At 52.8% G+C, this 18,501-nt stretch overlaps 1 protein-coding gene across 1 annotated transcript; it reads right to left on the bottom strand.

Annotated features, from left to right (window-relative positions):
* Positions 1-1,315: 1,315 nt before the first annotated feature.
* NIPAL4 (NIPA like domain containing 4) lies at positions 1,316-12,417 on the bottom strand. Its single transcript, XM_049775734.1, has 6 exons — positions 12,195-12,417; positions 8,479-8,718; positions 7,014-7,070; positions 4,831-4,921; positions 3,210-3,370; positions 1,316-2,005 (listed from the first exon to the last, which is right to left on the bottom strand). Exons 1-6 carry the CDS (start codon positions 12,229-12,231, stop codon positions 1,356-1,358), a joined length of 1,236 nt encoding a protein of 411 aa, XP_049631691.1. The 5' UTR covers positions 12,232-12,417; the 3' UTR covers positions 1,316-1,355.
* Between the last annotated feature and the right edge of the window lie 6,084 nt (positions 12,418-18,501).

Below are 18,501 nucleotides of genomic sequence, written 5' to 3'. Positions count from 1 at the left end.
CAGCCTGCTCATCCTGGCTATGACCCAGGCTCCTTCTTAAGGCCTTGAGTCCTTTTCCCCATAGGATACAAATGAATAAGCATAGAGTCTATACCATAGACCCTCTTGGAAAGAACCTTTATAACTCATTCCTAGCGCATGCTGAGTCCTCTGGGGACAAAGGGGTAACGAGAATGAGCACCCCAGATGGCCTGTTCCCCTTGCCATGCCCTAAGAGTGTCAGGAGCTCTTCAAGTGACTATAAGCCTCTGGCAGTCAGGCACTGAAGCCTCCAGTCCCTGGCACAAGTGACCCGTGTTTAATGAAGGCCAAGGCAGAGTGTGTGGGAACAGATGAGGGCTTTATTCCTGCTCAGAGCCCCCGGCTGCCCCCAGGCCTTGACTTCAGGCATGAGCAGACAGGTGGTTGATGCTGGAGATTAGAGGAACCAGCTGGACGCTGGCAGGGAGGTAAACAGAAGACACGTGTGAGTGGTGGAGCTGAAGACTAGGAGACCTCTCGACATCTGTTTCAGCTCTTTTCTGCTCAGCACCCAATGGTGTAGCGCCTCCTATGTGCAGGAGGGAGAAAAACAGTACCTTCCAGCTGATCTGGCCCTGCCAGATTCTACCAAGAGTTGCTTGGGAGCAGGGTAGAGAGGTGGTAACTCATGAGTCTTAGGGTAAACTCTTCTCACCTGTGTGCTCTTGCCACACCCCAACTCTCTACCCCATCTTCCCCCCAAACTCCCCAGTCATATTTGGACAATAGTCAACTGACCCCCATGCTTCAGCTCTGAGTTCTGAGATGGGGCAATTTCCAGGTCAACACTTCTGTCTTGGCTTGACTGGGGAACGGGTGGGGCTGGAAAAGCAGGGCATCCCCTACCAGCTGGGGGACAGTTCCTGAGACATCTCTGGCATTCACAGTAAGGATGGAGCGCCCAGCCTCCATCTCCCTAGAGGAGCCACCAAAGCACGGGGGCCCATGAATCTCACTGTCTGTCCATCCGAGATCATGGCAAACCTGCCTGGACAGGACCAGCTTGGGAGGTCCTTGGACCCTCTACATTCAATGGGTCAGATTTTGCCTTCTGCCAGGCAACAGAGAGGCAGCACCCAGGACGCACAGAGGAAGGCAGCCCCACCACCGGCGTCCACATACAGTTGCACAGAGGCTGTTTCTAGAAATGTCTGCCACCACTGCTCACCAGCAGAGGCATTTTCCTCCTGGAAACAGCATGAGGTATTTGTTAACATCTGCAGAGAACACGGTTCCGTGAGCAGCCACAGAGCTGCACACCATAGCCTTTGGGCTCTAAGATTGAGAAGCCTGGCTGCCCGGGGTCACTTTCTGTGCCCTTTGACCTCCCAGTCCTAAGAATGGATTGTAAGCTCTTGGGGCTTGCCCTGCGACAAGGCGGTGCTGGTCAGCTCAATATTGTCCACCAGTATGTTCTTGTCCTCTAGCCGGATGACTGTGGGCTCTGCTGGGACTGGCGCAGGCGTGGGTGCGGGTGCAGGTGTGGGTGCTTTGTGCATATGAGGCAGGTGGACACGACTCATGTCCAGGTCCCGAAAGGCATGGAGCATGAACACACCCAGGATGATGGTGACAAAGCCAGCCAGCGTGCCCACCACGTCCACTGCCGACATGCTGTGCCACTCCTTGAACAGGACCATGGAGGAGGTGACAACCAGGGAGGTAAAGATGACATAGTAGATGGGGAACACCAGGGAAGTGTTGAACACATCCAGTGCCCGGTTCAGAAAGTTGACCTGCAAGCTGAGTGACAGCGCCAGGATGAGGGCAAGGACCCAGGGCAGGGGGTGCCGCACCACAGGTAGCCCCTGGAAGAAGTTCTTGAAGGAGATTCCCAGGCCCTTGACGGCCGTCACTGAGAAGGAACCGATCACTGAGCAGATGGTGATATAGACTAGGATATTCCTCTGCCCAAAGCGGGGGGCCACCACGAAGATGAGGATGAGGCAGAAGACCACCAGGAGCACTGAGAACACGATGTAGCCTGCAGGGTGGGCATGGGCACAGGGAGAAACTGAGTCTGAGGACCATGCACCCCTCCAGCCCTCCGGGCTTCACAACTCAATCACAACTTGAGCACATGAATTTTTTTGTAGTTCGGGGGCCAGGGACCAGAGCAATGGTCCAATGGGGAGGACACTTGGCTGGCATACAGCTGACCCAGCTTCAATCCCTGGCACCCCATAGGATCCCTTGAACATTTCCAGAACTTTTCCTGAAAGCAGAGCCAGGAGTAAGCCCTGTGCACTGTCAGGTATGGCTCAAAAATGAAAAGTAAATATAGGGGGTTGGAGAGATAACATGGAGGTAAGGTGTTTGCCTTTCATGCAAAAGGACAGAAGTTCAAATCCTGGCATCCCATATGGTCCCCTGAGCCTGCTGGGGGTGATTTCTGAGTGTAGAGCCAGGAGTAACCCTGAGCACTGCCAATGTGTGACTCAAAAACTAAAAAAAAAAAAGGTAAATATAGGGGCCACACCTTGGAGGAGGTCTCAGGGTATACCAAGGTTAACCCCAGGCAGGGCCTAGGAACTGGCACAATCTATTTCCCAAAGCTCTTGCACTTGTTCTGTCTTCCCAGCCTCTGAGACATGTAACGACCACCCTCTACATTTGCCACTATCCCTCCAAACCTCCCTTTTCTTTTTTGTTCTAAGAACAGGCCCTATCTCTGGGCATCTTCTGGGGAGAGACATCATCTCAGTCTGCTGGAAATGCCTCCAATGTCCAATTCTCAGACCTAGTCTCCACCCCCACCCTGTACATGCCATGTACAAGGGGGCCTGGAGAGTGCTATATATGCCCCCATAAAAAGAGCCTAGGCCTGGGTCTGAACCTCTAGCCTCCTGAACTCACAGGAACACCCCATCTCTATAATTTCGAGGCCCCTCTCTGGCCCCAGGGGTTCCATAAGAGAAGCTTGAATAGATGAGACAATATAGTGGGGGAGGGAAGTCAGTGCAGTGCAGGTCTCCTATGAACCCCAATATGAGGCACGTAGAGGCGCAGTGTGCCATGGAGATAAGATGGCTCCCAGGGAGGAATGCAAGGGCTTTGCATGTGAGAAGCCTGGGAACAATTCCCCAGGATGCAGTGTTCCCTGAGCAATGCCAGAAATGACCACATGGCAAGTGGGGCCCTCAAAGTAAGCGAATAAGTGGGGGTTGGTGGCCTCCTGTTTGTCCCACCTGTGTCCTTCATCTTGGACGCCATCTGCATGATCGTGGTGATCTTCGCCTCCTCAGGGGCATGGATCACCATCACGGTGCTGCCGGCCACACAGATGACACAGCCCAGCTTCCCCAGCAGGTTCAGACACTCGCCCAGAAAGTAGGAGGAGAGAATGGCACTGTTCCGGGTGTGGGTGGGGAAAAAAGATTCTAAGTTAAACCCCTGCTTTCTCCAGGGGGAACATTTCCCTGACCTATACCCCTCACCAGAAGTGCAGGGCAAACCTGGATGAAGGGATGTAGTGCCCCATCTCAGACACATACATGCCCTCCAGAGCCTGCTTGTCTGACCAAGACCCAGTTGACACCCTGATCTTTTGCACAGCTTCTAGCCCCAGCATGCCTTTTCAGTTTGAGGGCCACACCTGATGGGGCTCAGGACTGACTCCTAGTGGCTAGAGAAAGGACAGTGGGTAGGCATTTTCCTTGCTCCTGGCCAACCTAGGTTCCAATTCCACCACCCCGTAGGGTCACCTTAGCCACACACACACTGCCAGGTGTGGCCCTGAAAACAAACAACATCTCTCTCTGCACAAATAGGACTCACAGGGATTAGAAGACAAGCAGTGACACAGGGGCCACATGGAGGGGCATTCCATTTGCTTCTAGATGTATCAGCCTCACAACTGTCAACTGAGTTTGGGTAAAAGCCAGAGGCGACAAGGGCTGTGGCTTATGACAGGGCCCCAGAAGGGATCAATAGCACCCCTTCATTTCTACCTCCATCCCGTGCATCCCTGCCAAACACACACAGGCAGCCCATATGAACCTGCAAAGAAGCTGCTCAGGTCATGGGGCAGGACAGAGGAAGGAAGCCTGAACTGAAACTAGGGAAAGGCTTGCCCTTCCTGGGGGGCTCAGGGAACAAAATTGGAGCAGCAGCCTCGAGCCACCCTAAGGCCATGCCAAAGCACACACAGATGGCAGCATGAAGATGTCAGTGACATTGCGGCCATGACACCAACCGGGATTTGACTTTATGATGACATCAGTGTGATGATGTCAGCACAGAGACGCCTACCAGATTACGCCAGTGTGGTAAGTGATGACAGCATCCGCCTTCCCTGATCCCACTGCTGGGCAGCTCATTCTGCAGTCAGTGCTTCCAGGCCAGTGTCATTTTTGCTGCCTCCCACCCAGCAAGTATGCTTCTTTTATTGGGAGGAGATGAGGGGTTTGGGTCCCACTCTGCAGTGCTCAGGGGTTACTGCACTCTGCACTCAAAAGTTGCTCCCAGCAGGCTCGGGAACCATTTGGATGCCAGGAATCAAACCTGGATCCGTACCGGGTTGGCCCGTGCAAAGCAATGCTACTACTCAGGCACCAGCAAGTGCACTTTTTTTGGGGGGGGAGGGCACACCTGGCGATGCTCAGGCTCTGTGCTCATAAATTGCTCCTGGCTTGGGGGACAATATGGGACACCAGGGGATCGAACTACAGTCTGTCCTAGGTCAGCCACATGCAAGGCGAAGTTGATTAAGTACTACTGGCTTACCACACCTTCTTTGTCCAGGGGAACACCAAAGCCCCTGGCCCTTGGTGAACCTCCACCACAGACAGACAGAGAGGTAAACCTCACCTTATGAGGACACTTAACGCTCCCAGAGGTGTGACCACTGTGGCTGGAGCAAAGGCGTATGCCCCGAAGTTGGCCACTTCTCCTGCTGCCACTAGGAAAAAAGAAAAAGGAGACCATAAGGAAATGCAATACCCTGTGTCCAGTCCACCAAGGTCCCGGTAGTGCAGTCTCACTGCTTCCAGGGGTGCAATCAGCTCAGCCCCAGACCACCTATCCAAGAGCCAGACAGCTCTTGCCCTATCTCTTGGAGCCGTCAGCTCCAAGCACTGTGGTTTTTGGAGGTCCAAGGAGGTTCAGTTTTTCGGGGTAAATTCATGTTGGAAGGAAAGCAAAATTTCCTGCAAACTTAAGATTCTTGCTGAGGGGGGGTTGGCATCTTTCCAGAAGATGCCTGCAGACTTGAACCTTCCGCCTTAAAGGAAGGTATGTGTGAGAGCCAAGATCCCCTAGGTAAGGTCCTAGACTAAGAAGAGCCCAAACCTTAGTAAAAGCAGTTTTTCCTGAGACACGTTAAAAGCAGTTCTTCAAGAAGGTTAAAAGGTTGGGTAGTTTCCCACTCTTAGCTAAAGTGGAGGTAGTTAACTCATTTCCACTGAGTTCCTCTGAGCCAAGGCAGAGGGAGTTAACTCAGAAATAAAACCACAGTAGGAATGCAGGGATGTCAAGACTCTCCCTATTGTGATAGGATAGAGGAATTAAGTGGGTCTGGAATGTTCCACCTGATAAGGCCCCATTGACAACCAAAGTTGAGTCAGATGAGTCAGAGATAAGCTGAAGCATCAATGCTAAGAAAAATGTGCTGGGGCCAAAGAGATAGCATGGAGGCAAGGTGTTTGCCTTGCAAGCGGAAGGTCGGTGGTTCAAATCCTGGCATCCCATATGGTCCCTGAGCCTGCCAGGAGTGATTTCTTAGCGTAGAGCCAGGAGAAACCCCCGAGCACTGCTGGATGTGACCCAAAACAAAAAACAAAGCAAAAACAAAAAAACAAAAATAATAAGAAAAAATGGGGCCGGCGAGGTGGCACTAGAGGTAAGGTGTCTGCCTTGCAAGCGCTAGCCAAGGAAGGACCGCGGTTCGATCCCTGGCATCCCATATGGTCCCCCCAAGCCCAAGCAATTTCTGAGCACTTAGCCAGGAGTAACCCTGAGCATCAAACGGCTGTGGTCCAAAAAACCAAAAAAAAAAAAAAAAAGAAGAAGAAGAAAAAAGAAAAAAATGTGCTTTGTGGGCAAACTGATATAAGCCAATCATGCATGTGATGAAAGTTATAGCCCTGTCAAATATATTGTAAAGGTTTAACTGTTTGTATTTACCAATGGAATGCTTATGCTGCTGTTAATGCTTGTGAGATTTTGGCTAAGATTTTGCATCAGGGTCCTTGTCAAGACTCCCTTGATTGGATAAGACTGGACCTCGGCTAGCCAAATAAACTCCCTTTTGGGGCCAGAGAGATAGCATGGAGGTAAGGCATTTGCCTTGTATGCAGAAGGTTGGTGGTTCAAATCCCAGCATCCTATATGGTCCCCTGAGCCTGCCAGGAGCGATTTCTGACCATAGAGCCAGGAGTAACCCCTGAACACCACCGGGTGTGACCCAAATACCAAAAAAATTAAATAAATAAAAATAAACCACCACCACCAACAACAACAAAAAACTCCCTTTTGCATCTTGCATTATCATCTAACTCTGGCTCTCAGTGCCGACTCAGGTGGTCAACCAGATCCTAACACATGATGGCATTTCCAGGGTACAGCCCCCACCAGGCCTGTCCTCCCAAAAGGAACTCTTGGATGGGCCCAGATCATCCTGCCTTTGGGCCTTGGCTCTAGGGGAAGTTAGAATTGGAAAGAAAGTGGAGGGGTATGGAAAGCAGGGCAGGTACACAGGATCTTGCCACCCTCACCCTCCCCTAAGCTGAAGTGTCAGATTTCAGCAGGAACAGTGTTAGGAAATACAAACTTCCGCTCCAACTGAGTCAACTACATAGCCTCTCTGTGGACAGATTCTTGGGGTGCTGCAAGTAAGCTGAGGTTGAGATAGGATCCTCAGGGATCTGGATAGTGGAGTCAAGTGTGGGCTTCTGGCCAGGGAGAGGGTGCATACTGGAGCCCCAAGTCCCATCCCCGGAGCTGGGAGTGACACCTGAGCCCTCGACACCAAGCATGGATGGTTATGCACTTACTGGTAAGGAAGCCGGCCCACCACATGACATCTTTCAGGTAACCATAGCCACCATCCACTGTAAGTAAAAAGAACAGTTAGGGCTGGACATGCCACGCATGGCTCACAGAGCTTGCAGGAAGGACAGCGTTTCCCCTGTCCTTCCTGCAAGTTCCTGTCTGTTCCTCTTCCAGACCACAGCAGCCATCCTTGCAGTTTTCTGACCTCTTTGTCCAAAGATTCTCTCCTATAACAACCACCAAGACCCCTGGCATTGCTCCAGATCTCCTTCAAGGCATGGAGCTTAAATATAGACTTGTCTTCTCCCCCACTCATCTTCTCCACAAGCCTGTGGCCAGGGGCTCAGACCACCTGCCACTAAGGTGAACCCTGAACCACTGTGCCCCATACAACTGTGAACTGAGTGTATCACCTTCCCTGGGCTTTGCCACCTGCATCCATCAGCTCAGAAAGAAGCCCTTGGCAGCCTACGGTGGCTCCTGGGAACTCAGGATGGTGTCAGCTCTTGGCTGCCCCGAGCCAGCAGCAAACCCTGATGTCAGTGTTCCATCACTGTCCCCTCCCCACACTGTGGGCTAGCCCCCATTCACTGGTCTGCAGCCTCCTTCATCCTCCTCCCCAAATTGGCCTCCCAGCGTCTGGTTCACCCACCACCCTACTTTCCCAGGAATCTGTTCTTTTCAGGGTCCCCTGTTAATCTAACTGTGCATCTGAATCTTGCCATGCCTCCTGTGCTGTGGTTCCTCCACAGCTATGCTCCTTCCTCCCAGAGCACCCCGATTTTGCTTCTTTGTGACTGCAGTGCCCCCACTACTGCCGCAGTACCCCCAGTCTCTCCCCCACCATTGTACATGGACCTATGACCTATACTCCTGCCTTTCCCACCCCCCCCCCCTCCTTGCCAGGGATCTGTGTTTCTGAGTCCAGCCTGGGCCCCATTCAAGGATGTCTCTATGAGCCTCCAGTCCTTGCCACACTTCCACTGTGTGCCCCCAAGCAGAAAATCTCTGGTGTACAGAGCTTCACAGCCACTCTTGGGCAACCCAGGAAAAGCTCATGATGATGGCAAGGGATGTGGCTTGCACATCAGCAGGGCATTGCCACCACCATGACATCAGGTATGATGACGTCAGCATGACAATCCCTACACGGTGATGTCAGGGTGGTGCATATGACATCACCTCTGCTTTTTTGAGCCCATTGCTGGGCCAGTGGCATTCACAGTGCCCCCACCCAGCAGACACAGAAAGGGCATTTTGGAGTGACCTCAGCAAGGGCTTGGATCCAGGGTCACAGGGGAACTGTGTACAGGCCTTGATGCAGCTGAAGAGGAGCTTCCCGCTGAAGCTGGCTGAATCCACAGGAAGGTCGCAGGGCTGGCAGCTGCCAAATGCCAGCGGTGCAGAGGGCCTGAGAGTTCGTGGCCCCCAGCTCAACCGCACCCCCACTCTGCCTCGGGAGCCTACCTGCCCGTGTAGCCCCCGTAGCCACCAGCCGCTGGAGCCCCTTCTTCTTGAGGATGACACTGCTGCCGATGAGGAAGCTGGACAGTACAGCGAGGCCCAGGCCCACGTAAAAGCTGTAGCTCTTCCAGAAGCGGTCCTGCCAGCGCAGGGCTGTGACATTGCCTGGTGGCTCAGGCTCGAGGTGGCGGACCACCTGGCAGAGGACTTGCCGTGTTGAGCAGTAGAGACTGAGCAGGGACCCTAGAAGACATGGACACAAAGTGCTTTTCAGAGGCAGCTCCAAGCCACTTTCCAGCTGCCATGAACATGCCATCTCAACCCCTGGAAGCTGAGATTCTCTCTGCATGCCCAACTCTGCAGAGGCCTGTCAGGCGGTGACCACGAGGACCGAGACCATGAGAGAAAGGCCTGGCATAGTGGTGCCTGTGGCAGGAAGGGAACTCTGAGCTCTGGGCTGCTGCTATATCTCTCTCCCTCCCTCCCCAGGCCCCCAGCAGTTTCTCCCCCAGAACTCTGCTCTCCCAGGTTTCTTCCCTTCTGAATTACTAATCATCATATGGAGAGACCCTTGACATAGGGTAACCAAGAAACAGGATGCATAGGGCCAGAGCAATCGTACTTCGGGTAGGGTGTTTTTGCCTTGCATGCAGCCTACTGAGTTCAATCCCCAGCATCTAATTGGGTCTCCTGAGCACTGCTGAGAATACATCGTGAGGACAGAGCTAGAAGTATGCACTGAGCACCCCTGGGTGTGTCCCCAAAATTAAAAGAGCCCAAAAAAGATAAAGGCTGGGGCAATAGTACAGCAGTACTATAGTGTACTATAGCAGTACTATAGCAGTATGATAGTACTGCATGCGGCCAACACAGGTTCAATACCCGTATTCCAAAGATGTCCCTAAACCCCACTACAGATCACAGAGCCAGGAGTCAGCCTTGAGCACCACCACACCATCAGATGTGGCCCAAAATCAAACCAACCAACCAGAGGAAAATGGGTACAGAGAACTCAGCCTACTTTCTACACCATTCCCAGTGTGAGTCGTCCACCTTTTGATGTTTTGGTCAGGACCCTGAGGTCATGAGCCCCAGCGCGCGGCACTATTGGCTGTTTAGTTTGCTTTCCAGGGCCAGCCATCCCCTAAGAACCAGGACCTGATTGATACTTGTGCTGATACATCCTGCTATGCCTGTGAATGTAGACACCAGACTTCAGGACATGGGCTGAGGCAGTGCCAACCCCCACAGCAGCTAGGCTCAGTTTGGAGCTTCCCATGAACCTCCAGGATGGCCAGGAAATGGAAAGCACAGAAGCATGTCCAGGTGAGGACAGCAGGGCTTGGCTTCTTTTTTGTTTTGTTTTGTTTTGTTTTTGTTTTTGGGTCACACCCAGCAGAGCTCAGAGATTATTCCTGGCTCTATCCTCAGGAATTGCTCCTGGCAGGCTCAGGAGACCATGTGGGATGCCAGGATTTGAACCACCGACCTTCCTACACCTTACCTCCATGCTATCTCTCCAGTGCCAGGGCTTGGCTTCTTGAGGGTTATTTTAAAATGAGGCTGACAGACTAGGGGGATAGTACAGGGGACCAGGCACATGCTTTGCACATGTTCACCCCCAGTTCAAGCCCAAAGACTGGGTCCATGTAACCTCCAGTCTTTCAGGGCCTGAGCAGCCTCAGGGTCTTGCCAGGTTGTCCAAAGATTGCCAGGAGAGGCTAGGGGCCCCTCCCCACAGAAATGTGAATTAGGAGTGAAAGAGCCCATGTGTAACATCTAACAGTGTCAAGTTTGATGCCTAGCAATGCAGGATCCCCCAATCCTCATCAGGCCATTTAATGCTGGAAGGGGTCCCCCGAGCACTGCTGTGATGGCTTCTGTAAAAGGACACGTGGCCTACCCCTTATACAAGGTTCAATCTCCTGTATCCCATATGGTCACCTGAGCCTGCCAGGAGTAATTTCTGAGCACAGAGCCAGGAGTTACCCCTGAACATTGCTGGGTGTGGCCCCAAAACCAACCCCCCAAAAAAGACATGGATTCCTGACCAAGGGTGGTTTCCCATGAAAACTCAGCTCCAAGTAGCTCTGCTGGCCTGACTGATGGACCTCCTGGTGCTGATCCACTGGGCAGTGTCACCTCCAGCCCCACCACACACAAAGAACCAGCTCTGCAAGCAACCCCCAGATCTGTACTGCACCCCACTCTCTTTCTCCTCAGTCCCATAAGCATGGCACCAACAGGCCAGAGTCAGTTTGTGGCATTGGGGCAAAGGTCTCTTTCAAACCAGCTGTCCTCACCAATACCCTGGGACAGAAGAATGGCCAGTGCCCCTCAGGTCAGTGGTGGCCAGGCCAAGGCCTCTTGGCTATGGCTGTGGCATTTGTGGCCTCTGGTGGAACAAGTTAGGCCAGGCTGACCTTTAATGCCAGTACAGAGGCCAGGAGATCAGAGCTCACACACACACACACACACACACACACACACACACACACACACACACACACACACACCTGCATCCTTTTATATCTGGTAGCCAGGCTGCTCCCTACCAACATTTGCATCACAGCCCAGATGCTGTGAAACTTAGAAGCCAGCTGAGTCTCTAATGGAACTGTCCGGACCGCTCTCTCCTGTTCCTCCAGCTTGGAAGGAGGAGAGATGGGGAGTTCCCTGCACCCAGGAAATGAGACAGGGCCTGGATGGAGGGCGTGGACCCATGGAGACACTCCTGGAGCCAGGCCAGCCTATGCTCAGATTTGGCCCTGCCCTCCTGCAGGGGGAGGCAAAGGGCTTTCCAGGGGAGCCCCCCAAACACCCTGGCACCTCTGTGCAGCCTGGCCTCCCTCAAGGGAAAGAAAGAAAGGGGGAAATGAGGATCAAAAGAGAATCAAAAGAAAAGAAAATGGCCCGAAGATGCGCCATTGAAACACAGGGCAAGGCAGGTGAGGCGGCTTCCAGGGGAATATGGGAAGGGGAGGTAAGCCAGGGACAGCCAGCGTAAACCTCTGCAAAGAAAGAAGTTGAAGACTCAGGCCAGAGTGAACACCAAGATGAGGGAAGTGGGTGCAGGGCTGAGACCCCGAGAGTCAGTTTGAGGGACATTACTGGACTGCCAATGCCCGCTTCAGACTCTGGGATGGGTACAGGACTCTGATTTGGGGAAGACCCGTGGGAATCCATGATTTGCTACAGATGAGTGTCAGGATGACTGCACTGCTCCCAGCAAAACCAGGATTTCTTTGTGGGTTGTTCAGGAGTTGCTCCTGGCTCTGCATTCAGGGATCACTCCTGGCAATGCTCAGGAGCACCCTGTAAAATGCTGGAAATTGAACCCAGCTCTGGTGTGTGCAAGGCAAGCTGTACCATCGCTCCTTGTACTATCACTCCCTACTATACTAGTCCTTCTATTCCAACTATACTATTCTTTCCTCCCCAAAGCCAGGATCTTTCCAGGCTGGGTGCTCCCTTCTTTTCCCTGAAAGGTCAGGCGGTCCTGGCCTTCCCTTTCCCCCGTGGCCATCTCTGGCCAGAGTCTCTGTGCATTGGCTCCAATCACTGCTACATCCCCAAGACTCCTTTCCTCACACCTTCCCTAGCTCCCAAGCCTGGGGAAGGGAAGGGCTCCAGAATCCCTTGCCCCAGGGACCCCCAGAACAAGGTGCCAGGGTGCCTGCTCTCTTGCAGACACTCCCCGGCTCCGTGACCACACTCACCATTCTCGCAGCTGGCGTTGGGCGCCCGGAGCTCCATGGGGCCCCCGGGGTGCGCAGGGCCCAGGCGCGCGCCTCGCAGCAGGTGGCCGGAGCTAGCAGCCGCTGCTGGGGTCCGGACACTGGGACCCGGGTGGGGAGAATGACTCGCCCAGAAGGGGAGGGTCCCGGGGAGGAGTCACCGGCGTCTTGGGCAACTCCGGGAACCGCGGACCCTGCGCCCGCGCTGCCCGCAGGGGGCCGCACGCCCTGCCGGGCGGGCACACAGGCTCCGGTCTTGCTTGCACCGAGTCGAGTCGCCGCCCGCGAGGCCAGGGGAGGGCCGGCTCCTCCCCCCCGAGGCACCCGAGCACTCCCTGAGGTGCCCAGCAGGGCCAGATGCCCCAAGGAGTGCTTGGGGTGGGGTGCGGTGGGGTGGGAAGGACAATGGCCAAGTGGGCGGAGGGCACAGGGAATGTGGGATCGACCCGAGGGAGCCCCGATGCCAACTCCCCTAGCTCCGTACAGGGCTAGAAAAGCAGACTTTTTTCAAGCCAACTAGTTAGTGAGGCAGCCAACGTGTCCACCACCTATCCTCAGCCCACCTCCTAAACGCTGTTCTCCGGGGATGCTGCACTGTCAGCAAGCAGCACTCCTAACTCCTGGGTGAGGAAACGAGTCCTGGCTCTTCCCAAGGGCCACCCCAGGAAGGCAGTGTTCCCTGCTCTCTGTGGCTGCCTGTGTGGGTTGTGTGTGTCCCACATATGTGTAATCATTGTGTTGTGTGTGCACGAACATGTACGCACAGGCATGTGTCTGCACACATGTGCCGTTTGTCCTTCTATGTATGCATGTATATATGTGCTGTGGGATTTGCCATGTGTACCAGGCGTGCTGTGTTCCCTGAGTATATGCATGTACTCTGTGCCTGCATGCCTACCTTGTGTCCGTGTGTGTGTGCCTGCATCACCATGGGGCCCCAGGCAGGAGGTTAGCGAAGGCATCCGTGGGAGCCAAGCTCAAAGCCAGGGCCAAGGTCAGCATCTTCCAGCCTTGCCAAAAGGCCACCTGGCTTGTGGGAGGAGGGGTGTCTGTATAGCTCCAGGGTCCCAGAGGAAAGGACTTTGGGGAGGAGTGTGAGCCAGAACTGTGGCTTTCGAGGACAGTCGTGCAGGAGAAATCAGGCCTCTGCTCACTGAGCATTTCTGCTACTTGTGCCATCTGTCCCACAGTGTCCAGGACCCTGGCCATGATCCAAGGCCTTGGAGCTTGGATGAGAGCTCCGTGTTTGCCTCCAGCCTGGCCCTTTGAAAGGTCCTAAGCAAATGTTTAGATTAAATTGAGTCCAGATTTCTCTCCCCCCCTCTCTCTCTCTCTCTCTCTCTCTCTCTCTCTCTCTCTCTCTCTCTCTCTCTCTCTCTCTCTCTCTCTCTCTCTCTCTCTCTCTCTCTCTCTCTCTCTCTCTCTCTCACACACACACACACACACACACACACACACAGCGCGCTTTCATGCAATTATTCATGTGTATGGGATTTATGAGGCCATTACATTTCAGTGTGCAAGTCCCGCCCACGTGCACCCCTCACTTCCCAGGGTCTGGAGAGTGCCTTCATGAGGAGGCTGATGAGAAGTGTCCTGCAGGGGGTCTGCGGGGGTAGCAGGGGTGGACTGCAGTCCCTTGCACTTTCTCCAGCCCCTCATTTGTTTGGGGAGGAAGTGGGACCCCCAGGCACTGCAGTGGGTGCAGACACAAAGCGCCCGTTGAGATTCAGGCCCCTCCTCCCTCTGACAAAAGCCTTTTCTCTGAGTACAATAGGCCTGTGAGGCAGGTAGTAGGGCCCCAGCAGCGGCTTCCCAGAGAAGAACAGGGCTCAGTGTGGCCCCTGGGGCTCCAGGCCAGGCCTGGGGGCTGGGCAGGCCAGCAGCCATGGACAGACAGTCTCTGTGCTCAGCCCCCCAGCCACGCCCACCAGCCTCCTCTTTGGGAGAAAACCCTTCCTGAAGTCCTGAAGCTCTGGCTTTGCTAAGCTCAGGTGCTGCACCAGAGAACACAGGATAGGTGAGCATCACATGACAGGCATTGCCCCCCAGGGGACATCCAGGCCTGTGGGGGTCTGTCCTGTGCGCTACAACATGTCAGTCACAGCCAGAAGCCATTAGCATCCACAGACACCCTTTTCTGTGCCAACCCTATATTCAGGCCTGCGTCCCTGGGCTGTAAACCACCAGAATTGCAAAGGCTCATAAGGAAAACCAAGAAGGATCTTGTGAAAGATCTCCCAGTATTTCCTCTTTCTCTTTTCCGCTATAAAACGATCCTCCAACCACTGTAGATCCCATAGGTCAGTGTAGCTTAAGTGAGAGGACCCATGGCTGGTATGTGTGAGGTCCGAGTTTGAACCCTAGTACCATGTGGCTCCTTGGGCCAGAGTGATAAGGCAGTGGGTAGGGTGGTTGACTTGCATATGGCTGACCTAGGTCCAATTCCCGGTATCCCAAAGGGTTCCCCAATTCCAACAGGAGTAATTCTTGAGGGCAGAGCCACGGATAAACCCCTGAGCATTGGTGTGGACCAAAACCAGACCAAACAAACAACAACAACAACAACAACAACAACAACAACAACAAAGCACAGCCCCTTTACCTAAATTCTGTGCATGAAAAGAAAAAGATGGTGCATGGAAAGTTCTGAGGAGAAGGCAATGGACATCATTGTAATAAGTCAAGATGAATGTGTGATTAGGAGAGTACAGGGTGCTGAGATCTTGGGGCAGCGTGGCCAGATCCCACTGGAGGCTGCAAGCGAGATGAGTCACAGCTATGCCACGCACATGGGGCTTGACACACGTGTGACTCGCATATATGTATCTTTGATTTTTGCAACAACGTGGGGGAGCAGGTTCATTATCATCAGCATCTCCCAGACCAGGAAGCTCAGCTTGTTGGTCGGAACCAAGATTCCGGTCCTACCCAGATGCTCAGAGTTCAGGGCTTAGCTTGGGCATGATGTCATCTCCTAGCAGCTCAGCTGGTATCCAGGTGAAATGGGATTTTTGAACTGGGTTGGCTGGTCTTCTGAGCAGGGCGGGGAAATCATGGGGCTGCCACCTCGTGGCTGACCTAGTATCCTGAGAATCCAGCTGGCTGGCAGAGAACTGACACTGGTAGCACCCAAACTAACTCTACCAATGGTCATTTCCACCAATGGCCATTATTATGATTTGAGAGTGAGGGTTTAGGCCACATCTGGCAATAGTCAGGGCTTTCTTTGGGCACTGTGCTCAGGAAGAAAGCTGGTGGGACTCAGGAAATGATATGGGATGCTGGGGATCAAACTTACGTTGGATGCATGTAAGGCAAATGCCCTACCTGGTATACTGTTGCTTGGGCCCAATTAGGATTATCGCTAATTAAATCACTATGAATTAGAGTTATTCATGAGTTTTAGTTGTGTAATGTTTGAGCATTGATCCCTTCATCCGTGTTCTCTTCCCCCCACTAGTGTCACCAGTATCTCTCTGCCCTTCAGTATGCCTCTATGGCAGACACTTTCTTTTTGTTTGTTTAGACACTGTGATGGGGAACCATGCAGGTCACTTTCCCTCTTTTCAGCACCCAGTTCTCTTCCAGGGTGATCACTCCCCCATCATTGTCCAAATGGTCCCTCCCCTGTCCTAGCCCTTCTCACCCACTGTCACAAATTTCTTACTAAGGGCCAGTTTTCTTGCTCTTCATTTCTGTGATCATTGACTTAGAGACCAGGAAATAGCCATCAGAAGCACATACATGCCTTGCATATGCCAGCCTTGAACTGGAACCCAGTACCACATGACACCCTCCCAGGCACTCACTGTCCTGTATGTCCACAGGGGCCCCTGAGCACTGCCAGGATGGGGTTGGAGGGCGCTGGTGGTCCCCAGTACTCCAAAGCCTAAGAAGCTCTTGGAAGCGTGCTTGGATTCTCACATTGAGCTGCACAGGCTGACTTGAGTATTACTGAAAATGGTGCCCCAAAATTATTATGGAAGCACATGCTCTGTATTTTTACAGCTGAGATTTCAGTAGACTCTTGTTTCACACACACAATGAGCTTATTTATTTATTAGGTATTTTATTGGTTTGGGGGCCACACTAGGTGGCTCTCAGGGGTTACTCCTGGCTCTGCACTCAGAAATCACTCCTGGTAGTCTCAGGGAACCATGTGAAATGCAGGGGATCAAACCTGGGTCTGCCATGTGCAAGGCAAACACCCTACCCACTGTACTATAGCTCCGGCACACACACTGAGTTTAATAGGCGAATAAGGAGAGAGTGACAACCATGAACAGACATGACAGATAAACCTGGGCTGGAGAAACAGGGCAGGGTTTGGGCGCATGGGGCAACTTGATCCTTGGCACCATGGCTCCCCACCCCCCAAACACAGAGACTCTGAGCGATGTGGGGTGGTCAGGTGACCCCAAGCCCCCACACCCTGGGGCTCCATGCTGAACCTCCAACACGTGGCAGGGGATCTCAGGAATACCAGCCACTCTGGGGACACCCTATTTGTCCTGCTTCATTAAAGAGGAATCAACAGGGACTCAACCTAGTCTGGTTGCTGAACCCCCTCAGACTTGGGGTCCCTGGAAAAATTCTTTGAGGCCAGGCCGCTTTTCACACAGATGAGAGCTAGAATTCTCATCTGCCTGGGCCTGCATGTAGGAAAACTGAGGCCTGGAGAGTCGGAAGCCCATGCTCAGTATGATTCTGTCCATTGGCAGCCCAGTCATGAAGTCATGCAGAGCCCTGGACTCCTGATCCATCTGCTTTTCTGAGTTTTGTTCAGGCCTCATCTGGTATTTTTAGGGGACTAATGTGAGGCTTGAGTAAGTCCAGTGTTGCTCAAGGCTTCTCTTGGGCCTCAAGGGTCACTCCTGGCTGTCTGTGGGGACCTTGTAGTGGGAAGGGAGAAGGTGTTTTGAATTTGGGCCTCTTGCATTCTGAAGTTAGCATTTTGGTTAGTTGTTTTGTTTTGTTTTGGGCCACACCCAGTAGTGCTAGAGCAATAGCCAACTGTCCAGGTTTTTTTTTTTTTTTTTTTTTTTTTGGTTTTTGGGCCACACCCAGCGGTGCTCAGGGGTTACTCCTGGCTGTCTGCTCAGAAATAGCTCCTGGCAGGCACAGGGGACCATATGGGACACCGGGATTTGAACCAGCCACGTTGGTCCTGGATCGGCTGCTTGCAAGGCAAATGCCGCTGTGCTATCTCTCCGGGCCCCTGTCCAGGGTTTTATCAGAATTCACAGCTGTGACACAGCCAAGCACCTCTGGTCCCTAAGCCATCATGGAGCCCAGGGATTGCCTTTGAGGATGAGCCAGTTCCCTGAATTCAGACATTTCTCCCTTCCTCAGAATAAGGGGATGAGTTCGGTGTGATGATTCCTCTTCTATTTTGCTTATTTGTTGTTTGTTTTGGGGGGATGGGCTATGGGATTAATTGGATTCCATCCTACTCAGGATATGCCTTGTTACACTTTGGTTGGAAACATCTTTGAATATAGCATATTAGATTGGTGTTTAGACCATCTAATCCCACCACCAGGTATCATCTGTTCCTATTAAATACTCAGATTTTCAGGAAAAATGCTCACTTGCATTTCTGGATTTCCCACAGAGCTTGCTGTTTCTTAGGAGCTGAAGGTTTACTTGCTGGAATTCGTGGTTTCTATGCTCAGGGATTACTCCTGGCTCTGCACACAGGAATCACTCTAATGGGGTTCAAGGATCCATATGGAATGGCAGGGATCGAACTTGGGTCAGCTGCTGGCAAGACAAGCAACTTCCCTGCTGTACTATCATCACTCTGACCCCTAATTCCTGGTATAGCGATAAGGGCCTTTGGAAAGCTCAGACAGGCCTGGATGAAATCCAGTGGAGACTGTAGCCTCTTCCCCATGACTCCTAGTGGGAACCCCACTGCAGACAGGTCAAGTTTCCCACCCACCAGTTCCACTGTGAACTGTTGAGAAAATTCCTGACAAGTTTAAGAGGATATCATCAAGGATCTGGTTTTGTTCCGTATTGTTGATCTGCTTGGAGCTGGGTTTCCTGGAGCCTGGCAGGACATTCCTGGAGGAGAATGAGTGTGTTGGGGTGGGCAGTATGTGTTAAAAGATTTTTGGGGTGATGGTCAAGCACTTGATTTTGGCAAGGTGTTCAGAGAAGCTGCAAGCACCTCAACTGATGGAGCAGAAACCCGCACCTTGGTTTTTGTTTAAAGGTCACTCACAGTAGTGTTTGATGCCTGGAGTTGATTCAGTGTTGCTCAAGAGGGAACTATGTGTTA

The sequence above is a fragment of the Suncus etruscus genome, chromosome 6, assembly GCF_024139225.1.
Source record: "Suncus etruscus isolate mSunEtr1 chromosome 6, mSunEtr1.pri.cur, whole genome shotgun sequence".
Taxonomy (NCBI): Eukaryota; Metazoa; Chordata; class Mammalia; order Eulipotyphla; family Soricidae; genus Suncus; species Suncus etruscus.
The sequence above is the reverse complement of the archived record's forward strand: the minus strand, read 5'-3'. Positions and strand labels throughout refer to the sequence as shown.